The sequence below is a fragment of the Propithecus coquereli genome, unplaced genomic scaffold (genome assembly GCF_000956105.1).
Source record: "Propithecus coquereli isolate 6110/MARCELLA unplaced genomic scaffold, Pcoq_1.0 Scaffold122, whole genome shotgun sequence".
Taxonomy (NCBI): Eukaryota; Metazoa; Chordata; class Mammalia; order Primates; family Indriidae; genus Propithecus; species Propithecus coquereli.
In genome coordinates, this window is record NW_012136303.1 from 72,004 (window position 1) to 82,483 (window position 10,480).

General features: G+C 49.1%; 2 protein-coding genes across 3 annotated transcripts in view; one reads left to right on the forward strand and one right to left on the reverse strand.

Annotated features, from left to right (window-relative positions):
* The window catches only part of SLA2 (Src-like-adaptor 2), a 20,148-nt gene extending 11,232 nt beyond the window's left edge, over positions 1-8,916 (forward strand). Inside the window, exons 5-7 of the mRNA XM_012665707.1 lie at positions 6,565-6,714; positions 7,514-7,646; positions 7,946-8,916. Coding sequence (XP_012521161.1) covers positions 6,565-6,714; positions 7,514-7,646; positions 7,946-8,138 — 476 coding nt within the window. The 3' untranslated portion in view covers positions 8,139-8,916. The remainder of the gene's footprint in view (positions 1-6,564; positions 6,715-7,513; positions 7,647-7,945) is intronic.
* Positions 8,917-9,547: 631 nt separating this feature from the next.
* The window catches only part of LOC105804928 (chromosome unknown open reading frame, human C20orf24), a 9,615-nt gene continuing 8,682 nt past the window's right edge, over positions 9,548-10,480 (reverse strand). For both annotated transcript variants that reach the window (XM_012637676.1, XM_012637675.1), the window contains one exon: positions 9,548-9,929. In XM_012637676.1, coding sequence (XP_012493130.1) covers positions 9,722-9,929 — 208 coding nt within the window. In that variant the 3' untranslated portion in view covers positions 9,548-9,721. The remainder of the gene's footprint in view (positions 9,930-10,480) is intronic.

The following is a 10,480-nucleotide window of genomic DNA, read 5'->3' on the forward strand; positions in this document are numbered from 1 at the left end:
GGGGTCTCACTCTTGCTCAGGCTGGTCTCGAACTCCTGAGCTCAAATGATCCGCCCGCCTCGGCCTCCCAGAGTGCTAGGATTACAGGAGTGAGCCACCGCACCCTGCCAGTCCTGGTTAACTTCTGATCTGTCACTGGAGCTTCCTTTTGGGCAGTGTTTGTCAAGTGGCAGGTCATGACCCATTCCTGGGTCAAGAAATCAGTTTGGTCTGGTGATTATAGGCCCGTGCGCCTCAAACCTGGGTGTGATCAGATCCACGTGGGGGGCTTGTTACACTAAGGCCAGCTGGGCCCCCGCACCCAGCATCGCCAGTTCAGTCGGTCTGGGGCGGTGCTGGAATTTGGCCTTTCTAACAAGTTCTCAGGTGATGCTGATGCAGCTGGTCTGGGACCACACTTGAGAACAGCTGATCCAGACCTTGGCTGCACATCGGACTCACCTGGGGGAGCTTTAAGCACTACTGATGGCTGCACCCCACCCCAGAGCTTCTGATTTAATTGGTCGGGGATGTGGCCTGGTCTCTGGACGCTGTAAAAGCCCCCCAGGAGATCGCGAGGTGTGGCCAGAGTCAAGACCCACCACTTTGGTGGACCTGTACCCGTGTAGCGTGTGGTGAAATAGAGCAGAAAACATCCGGGAGCGTGACTGTGGTTGGGAAAATATTGCCTCAAGAAACTCTCGTTTCAGACATTTGTAAGTAAGTGTATCCTGGGTCACAGTGTAAAATTTCATACCGTGGTTTGACACCACAGCTCTAGGGGCCCGAGTGACATCACAGAACAGCGGTTCTTACACCTGGGTGTACAGGAGTCCTCAGGGGAACTTGTTGACGCTGCAGACGCTCGGGCCCCACCGCAGGCCTGCTGAATTGGACTACTGCCAGTGGAGGTCGGAAATCTGCTTCCTTGATAAGTTCCCTGGATGGTTCTTCTGTTCTCTTGAGTTTGAAAATACAGTTCCCGCCTAGGAAACCCAGAGCCAGGTAATAAGAGACAGTGTCTAACCTCTACCTCATGCATCTTGTCACACGTAACGGGAATTGGCCGGTGACTGAGTGACACCAGGACTGGCCCAGAGTCTGGATGCGCGTCTGGGAAGGGGATTCTCTAGGGGCTTCGATCAAGGAGGAAGGCCTGGCGCCTCAGCTACCAAGAATGCTGACCAGACTCTGGGGAAGGAAGACCCTCGTCCTCCCCAGTGTCCCTCTGGCACACCTGGTTGTGTCACAGCCTGGGAGAGTCATGACCAGCCTCAAGTCGGGCCTAAAATTCTGGTTTGTGAAGGGGGCCCTGAAGGCTTTGTGGAGGCCACAGGGCTGTTCCAGAGGTAGCACAGGGTTAGGGACAGGCCCCACAGATCACCCCCTCGCATTCCTGCTGTCCTACTCTGTGTTGTGCGCTGCAAGGGAGACTGAGCAAGACATGGTTCCTGCCCCACAGGGGCGCAGCTCTGCCCACTCTGGCAGTTGGGAGACACTTCTTGAACATCTCCTCCAAGTCGGGCCTGCTCAGTCGTGGTTCCTGTCCTCAGGCTGCAGATGGTGGAGGGTGCAAGGTTCAGCATCCCTGCCCACAGTCTAGTGAGCAAGGTGGACACTGAACAAGTAATAAGAAAGCGTCCGAGGGTGAGAAGGGCCAGGAGGAAACGCTAAAGCAGCCTGAGTCCTCGGGCGTGTCTGCTGCGGGAGGCCGCAGGCCTGGAGCACACCCGGGGGGCAGGGCCTTTCCAGGGAGAGGACTTCGAATTTTAAGTCTGACATGACCTGACCCCTTGCCTGCTGCGAGAGAGGCTTGCAGGGGGTAAAGTGGAAGTGGGAAGCTAGGTGGGAAGCTGCCGCGGACGCTGTCTGGGTGCGTTCTGACCACAGCCGGCAGGGCGCTCTGTCAGGTTGGATGTGAGGTGTGACAGAGAGAAAGCCATTAGGGAGGCTTGGGTGAGTAGGGGGGGGATAAGTCAGGACCATCCCTCTGGAGGCTCACAGTTGAGTATGTGTGGGGGGTGGGTTGAGGGACAGACAGCAGCAGAGTGGGACACTGGTGCCACAGAGCACTGGTTGCTGGCAAGCGCAGAGCTGGGGCATCTCCCAGGCAGGGAAGTTGGGAAGTTCCCATTCGAGAAGTTGTCTGAGCAGAACGGAGCTGTAGAAGGCAGGCTGGGGTTATGCAGGGAGAGTATGAAAGGAGCAGCACGAGCGAAGGGCCAGAGGCCTGACGAGTGTTGCTGGGCATTCGCTACATGCCAGACCCTGTGCTGAACAGCTGCCACACCTTCCAAATCCACATGGCAAGCCAGTGACACTGGGACAATTATCATCCCCCTTCACAGATGAAGATCTGAGAGGTCAAATAGCGTGCCTGAGAGACACGTCTAGGGAGTGTGGGCAGCAGGGGTGTGATACGATGTGGCTCTGTGTGGTATTGGAACCCAGGCAGTCCAAATTATAAAGGAGATGTCCTTGCTGGGTATGGTGGCGTGCACCTGTAGTCCCAGCTACTTGGGAGGCTGAGGTGGGAGGATCATATGAGCCCAGGAGTTTGAGTCCAGCCTGGGCAACATAGTGAGACCCTGTCTCTAAAAAAATAAAAAAAGTTTATTTTAAAAAAGATGTCCTGGGTCAGGTGCCGTGGCTCACGCCTGTAATCCTAACACTCTGGGAGGCCGAGGCGGGAGCATCGCTCAAGGTCAGGAGTTCGAGACCAGCCTGAGCAAGAGCAAGACGCCACCTCTACTAAAAATAGAAAGAAATTAGCTGGACAACTAAAAACATATAAAAAAAAATTGGCCAGGCATGGCGGGGCATGCCTATAGTCCCAGCTACTCGGGAGGCTGAGGCAGAAGAATTCCTTGAGCCCAGGAGTTTGAGGTTGCTGTGAGCTAGGCTGACGCCACGGCACTCTAGCCCGGGCAACACAGAGTGAGACTCTATCTCAAAAAATAAAAAAGATGTCCTGAAACTGGGAGAGAGCAGAAGGTTTTGGGAACTGGCTGAGGCATGCAGTGAGAAGAAACAGCAGAGACTACCAGGAAGGGAGGTTGTCAGCCACAAGTGGCCTTGGGAGGTGAGCTGTCTCCACAGCGGAGTTGGCAAAGCTGAGCCCACCGGCTATTAATAGATCCCCAGTGTAGCAGCTCTTTCTGGTTCTAATAACTGTGGTGACAGTGGCCAGGGTCTGGTAGCTAAGAAACCATGCAAAAGATGTAAGGTCTTGGTCACTAGTTCAGCTGGGTTGGTTGGCCTTCTGGGCCTATTTTCAGACATGTAGCCCTTTTCCAACCACAGAGTTTTTTCAGGGTCATAGCATAGCTGCATCCTGGTGTGTGCCTGTAGTCCCGGCTGGTCAGGAGGTTAAGGCAGGAGGATCACTTGAGTTCAGGAGTTCAAGATCAGCCTGGGCAATATAGCAAGACCCCATCCCTAAAAAAGAAAAAAATTAAAGAGTTCAAGGGGCTCCCAGAGTCAAGCAAAGAGAACAAAGAAAAGGAAGCAGAGACCCTACGCCACACTTCTGAGACTATATTGACTTTGTATTACCTTGTTAAATTCAGTTTTTAGTTTTAGTAGCTTTTTTGTAGATTCCTTAGAATTTTCTACATATATGATTGTGTTGTTTGTGAATAAAGGCATTTATATTATTTTCCAACCCATATACTTTTTATTTCTTTCCCTTGCCTTATTGCACTTACTAGGTCCTCTAGTACAACACTGAGTGGAAATGGTGAAAACTTTATTGCTTTGTTCTCCATCTTAGAAGGAAAAATTCAGTCTTTCCCATTAAGTATGAGGTTATTTGTAGATTTTTCACAGATACTCTATATCAGGTTGAAAGTACCCTTCTGTGGTATACAGAATAATGTTCCCCCCAAAGACCAGGTCCCAACCCCAGAACCTGTGAATATGTTTCTTTACAATGCAAAACAAGTTTGCAGATGCAATTAAGTTAAGGATTTTGAGAAAGGGAGATTATTTTGGATTATCCAGATGGATCCAACGTAATCACAAGTCCTCTTATAAGAGGGAGGCAGGAGGGTCAGAGTTAGGGGGAGATTGGAAGATGCTACTGGCTTTGACGATTGAGGAATGGGCCATGAGCCAAGGGGTGCAGATGGCTTCTTGAAACTGGAAAAGGCAAGGGAAGGGGTTCTCTGCCAGAGCCTGCAGAAGGAACACAGCCCTGCTGTCCCCTTGATTTTAGTCCAGTGAAACCCATTTCAGACTTATGACCTCCAGAACTGCAAAATAATAAATTGTTATTATAGTAAACCTCTAAATTTATGGTAATTTGTTACAGCAGCAGGAAACTAACATACATTCTATTAATAGTTTTCTGTCATTGTTTTTTAATCATGATGGAGGCCAGGTGCAGTGGCTCACACCTGTAATCCTAGCATTTTGGGAGCCTGAGGTAGAAAGATTCCTTGAGGCCAGGAGTTTGAGACCAGCCTGAGCAAAATGAGACCCTGATTCTACCAAAAAAAAAAAAAAAAAAAATAGAAAAATTAACCAGGCATGGTGGTTCATGCCTGTAGTCCCAGTTATTTGGGAGGCTGAAGCAGGATGATCTCTTGAGCCCAGGAGTTTGATGTTATAGTGAGCTCTGATGATACCACCATACTAGAGAAAATACTTGTACACTGAGTCATATTTAAAGACCCTGTAAAAAAAAAAAAAAAAAAAGTGAGAATTAATATCTCCTTGCTTTGACCTCCATGCAGTTTTGGTAATTTGTATCTTTTAAGGAATGTGTCGATTTCATCCACATTGTAGAATTTACTAGCATAATCCATAGAAAGTACATACTAAACACTCAATAAATGAAAGCTGCAGAAGCTTTAAATCATGTAGATGATAATAACAATAACTTACTACTATTATTTCACTCAGCATCCTTTCCCCATCTGGCTTTGATCAAGTGTTGGCTTAACAAATGAATCTAACTTTACAATTTATAAAGGCTCTCATGTGCATCCTTATCTGAAAACTGCTATTGGAGGCCTGTGTGTTATATGATTTTGCATATTGTCTTTTTTCTCTCTTCATTTTTCAATATGTGCTTTCCTCTTTTAGCCAGTTTTTCTTTTCTTTTCTTTTTTTTTTTTTTTTTTTGAGTCAGAATCTTGCAGTCACCCCAGGCTCAGAGTGCAATGACGTAATCATAGCCCACTGCTGCCTTGAACTCCTGGCCTCAAGTGATCCTCCTATCTCAGCCACCCAAGTAGCTGGGACTATAGGCATTTACCACCACGCACTGCTAATTTTTTCTTTTTTTAATTTTTTGTAGAGACTGGGTCTTGCCAAGTTGCCCTGGCTGGTCTCAAACTCTTGGGCTCAAATGATCCTCCTGCCTCAGCCTCCCAAAGTGCTAGAATTACAGGCATGAGCTACTCCACCAGCCCTTTTTAATTTTTAATCAAAAGCATGCTGGCACGTACCTGAGATCTTAGCTACTTGGGAGGCTGAGGCAAGAGGATCACTTGATTGAGCCCAGGAGTTCTGCCTGGGTGACAAAGCAGGAACTTGTCTCTAAGAAAAAAATTTAAAAAAAATTTTTTTGTTGAAACCTAGCAAACTGTACACTTTAAATGTGTGTATTTTATTACATGTAAATTTATACCTCATAAAGTATACTTAGAACAAAATGCCAAACTGGAAAAATCCTGTCACATATACCAGCGTATTAATATATAATGTACATATACAGGTCAGAGTAATAATAAAACTAACATCCATGTACTCACTCGCCAACTTAAGAAATTGTGCAATAACAAACCCTTTGAAGCCTCTTACATGCTTCAGTGTTAATCATTTAGTTGCTTTTCTTCATAGCTTTGCCATACATGTATCCCTGTGTAACACGGTCTTAGCTGTCTTTGAACTTCAAATAGAATCCTGTTGAACGTACGCTCCGTGACTTGCCTCTGCTCATTATTTCCAAGATTCATTTATGCTTCTGTAGCAGTTATTAATTTTTACTGTTGTGTATTATTGCCTTCTGTAATCCATTTACTCTACTGTGCACAAATGGGCCGTTTGCAGTTTTGGCTTCTATAAACTGTGCTGCTGTGAATATTCATGTCTGTGTTTCTGAGGTAACATGCCTAGGATGGAACTGCCAGGTTGTAAGGTATGTGCATGTTCAACTCAGCTAGTTTATGCCAAACTGTTTCCAAAGTGGCTTGCACTTATTTCTCTTTCCACCAGCAGGGTGAGAGGTCCTATTTCTCCACCTCCTCGCTGACATCTGCTCGACATCTTTTCACATTCTAACACTTCTGCCACCTGAGTCTTTGTAAGAACAGCCAACGCTTCATGGTCATTGACAGTGGGCCAGACCCTGTACTGAGGGCATTGCGTGCATGACCTGACTTCATCCTCACAAGAGCCCCATCTATTATGAACGTGTTATTTATGGCCAAGACAGCAAGTCTTTGTCCTGCCCCTGCCCGAGACACTTCCCTTTTGCCTGGGCCCTGTGGCCATGTCTCTTCTCCTCCTTCCCTTAACCTGGGTCGGGCTGGATCCCAACAGGGCCTCCGTGCCACCCCTGAACCCCTTCTTCTTCAGGCTGTTACTCGCTGTCCGTCCGACTCAGCCGCCCCGCATCCTGGGACCGGATCAGACACTACAGGATCCAGCGTCTTGACAATGGCTGGCTGTACATTTCACCTCGCCTCACCTTTCCCTCCCTCCAGGCTCTGGTGGACCATTACTCTGGTACGGCCTTCCCTTGCCTCCATGAGAGTAGACTGGGATGAGGGGTCTGGGGTCGGGGGGACAGACAGTTGTGCCCTTAGACATTTTACCTGGTAGAGAACATCCAGACAGGAGGGCCTCCCCTATCTTCATGCCAGTCCCTGTGCCAAGAAATGCAGGCGGGTAGCCCCGTCTTCATCCCACGCCCTGACAGAAAAGCCAAAGCCACAGACCTGTGTGAGCTCAGGGTAGTACCTTGTCCACCGGGCCAGTACAGTCTGGTTCTGATTCAGAGCCCCAGCTGCAGGCAGAGGTGTCTCCCCAGGAACTAGGCCCAGAGCTGGTGCTGTGCGGAATTCAGTTCTGATTCTTAGCATTTCCTGGTGCCCGTACTTTAACAGGTACTAGAAGATGAAGTCAGGAGGGCAGAGAGGGAAGACCACTCCTGGGAAAACTAACTGATCAGAGGTTTTCTGCAGGGCCACTCCTGCATAAGTAAATACTGAGTGTTACAAGTCCAGACTGAGCATTCCTTAGCTTTCTTCTTCCCAAAGCACCTTCATAACCAGAAACTAGGGCTCAAAGAGGTGCATAAACTTACCTGAAATTACACAGCGAATTAAGTCTCCCAAAACTTAGCCCAGAATGACCTCTGACTGCATCTCAGCCTCCATGAAACTAACATCTTGGGTCTCATGTCCTATCACTCTTTAGTGACCATTCCCCCCACCTGCCAAGTGTGGAAAGCTGTCAGGGTAGGGGTTGCTGGGGAGAAGCAGGGCTGGAGTCAGCCATGTGAGGGTCTAGGTCTCTTCCTCAGAGCTGGCGGATGACATCTGCTGCCTCCTCAAGGAGCCCTGTGTCCTGCAGAGGGCTGGCCCACTCCCTGGCAAGGAAATACCCCTACCTGTGACTGTGCAGACACCACCACTCAACTGGAAAGAGCTGGACAGGTAAGGAGACTCCTGGAAACATCAAGGTGGAGCCAAGAGTAAGAAGGACCCACCCCTGGGAACCCACAACCCAGAATGGGCCTGGCCGGCTCAGGGACGCCTGGGAGCCAGAGAGCACTGACTGAACGCCATAGCCCAGCCCAGGCTCAGCAGGTGATGGTCAGGGGGGTTGATCTGAAAAACCTGTGAGTTTTTCAGCAGGAGCAACTTGGAGATAGGTTTTGAGAATAGCACACTGTGTGGGAAGCACAGGGAGGAGGAAGAGGCTCCTTGACCCAGCTCTGTTCCCCTGTCCACAGCTCCTTCCTGTTTTCTGAAGCGTCTGCCACAGGGGCGGCATCTCTTCTCAGTGAGGGTCTTCGGGAATCCCTCAGCTCCTACATCAGCCTGACTGAGGATACGTCTTTGGACGATGTCAAGGCCCAAAGCACAGGCCGAAAGGGAAACCAAGGCTGCAGCACCTGGAACCCCAACTCAGCTCAACCCGACTGAGCATCCCAGAGACAAGGCTGTGCAGAGGGAGGGAGGCCTGGGACACACAGGTGCATCCAGTGTCCCACCTAGACCCTCTGCTCTTTCTTCTCTTGGCTCTAAGAAGTCACTTACCTCCTTCCAGTGCCATGACGCCACCTGCAACCTCTAGTCTGAATGCAGACAGTTGAGAACAGGACCAGGGCTCCAAAAAGACTAAACCTCCTCTGGGGTCTAACCTGGTCAGCCCCTGAGTTTGGGGCTCCCAGCACCGTCTTCATCCCCTGCCTGTTGAGTCCCATTCTATATCCCTCTGTTGACCAGCCCCACCCACAAGGTAGAGACAACTCCTAACATCGAAGAGGAAAAAATCATTTTAAGAAAATTGATAAGTCTCACCCACCTTAGAAGGTAGGACTGTGGCCTAGAAGGAAAGTAGAGGGGACAGATGGCTTACCACAACAGCAGATCCTGGGTTGTCCAACCTCCACCTGACCCCTAGAGCAAAGAGAAGGACCTCTGATAGTCCAGGTCTTCAAATGTTCCCCATCAAGCCCTTTCTCTGGACAGCCACAGCTCTCAGATCTCTATTTCATATTGTGGCTCATCATTCAGACCTGGCCAAGCTTTCCCAGCCATGCTGGCCTTGCCACCTTGTGGCCAAATGCAAAATGACACCTCCTAAGCCTAGCACACTGCAGTGAGGCCAGTCACCTATCCCAGTGCTGGCCAGGGGCACCAGAAGGTGGTAAGCCTTCTTTCCACAATGCCAAGAGCAAGGCCACAGCCTGCACCAACTCCAAACCTTGAATTCCCCTGCTGCCTGTAAGGAGAAAGAGGGCTGGCTGGAGCTGCTAAGGGAGCAGGCAGAGAAAGAAAGAGCACCTGTAGGGTTTCCACTGGGTTCTCAAGCTACAGGCTGGGTGGGAAAGGTTTTACCAGGTACCATCAACAGGTTCTCAATTAAAGATCTGATTTATTCAAGTATCTGAAAACATTCTACAATGGAAACTCTTATTAGGTGCTGCTTTTACTGTGCTATGGACCATGGACATACAGCCATACTGTTTCAGAAGACTTGAAATACTTGGGCCGGGTGCGGTGGCTCATGCCTGTAATCCTAGCATTCTGGGAGGCTGAGGCGGGAGCATCGCTCAAGGTCAGGAGTTCGAGACCAGCCTGAGCAAGAGCGAGACCCCATCTCTACTAAAAACAGAAATTAGCCAGACAACTAAAAATATATAGAAAAAAATTAGCCGGGCATGGTGGTACATGCCTGTAGTCCCAGCTACTTGGGAGGCTGAGGCAGGAGGATCGCTTGAGCCCAGGAGTCTGAGTCTGCTGTGAGCTAAGCTGATGCCATGGCACTCTAGCCCAGGCAACAGAGTAAGACTCTGTCTCAAAAAAAACAAAAACTGTACACTTGATGAAGAATCGAGGAAGACAATTTAATGTTTCATCCGAATCCAGAGGTGCATCAAATTAAATGACAGCTCCACTTGGCGAATGGCTGTTACATGATGGTATCCAAGAAGAAATGGTGGGTGATGGACAAATTCGGAAATGCTTCCCCCAAAGGTGAGGGTTCTTCAAAAAGTTTCAGGTCACAATCCTTGCAGAAACACTGATGTCCAACACACTGATTCACGGTCCAGGCAACACGGGTCTTTCAGGTTCCAAGGGGCTGGGATGCCCCAACAATCACGCTTCTGTGCTGTAATTAAGAGGGTCCTTTGGACTGGACAGGGAGCAGGTGGGAGCTGTATACCATCAGTCATAGTGGATGGCAGTGTAAAAGATGATCCAAATGACCTAGTGAGGAGACAAGCAATGTTCATAGGTCACCTGGGTCAATACAGGCCCCAATTCCACAAAACAAAAGTGATGCCAGATGAGAACGTGTACACAGAGTGCTCGCTGGGGGCTATCCAATGCATAATCTGCTTGGGGGCCTAAATTATATTGCTGAAATCAAGCTGTCTCCACCAGAGCCCAGGATCAACCAACCACCTGTGCTTCCAAAGGGAGCCCCCTGATGAGCTCCTCCTCCCACCAAACAGCAACCCTAGCTCCAGAGGGTAGAGGTATAGATATGGGGATGATACACGCAAAGCATTCTGTACTGCTAGCAGCTGTCAGGATTATAAATGTGAAATGTGAAAATACCATTACACCTTGTCAGCTCCATATCAAAGCAGAGGTTATCAAACTTGGCTACCAACTGCCATCTCCTGAGATCTTTTTTTTTTATTATTAAAGAGACAGACTCTCACTCTGTTGCCCACGCTAGAGTGCTGTGGCATCAGCCTAGCTCACAGCAACCTCAAACTCCTGGGATCAAGTGATCCTCCTACCTTAGCCTC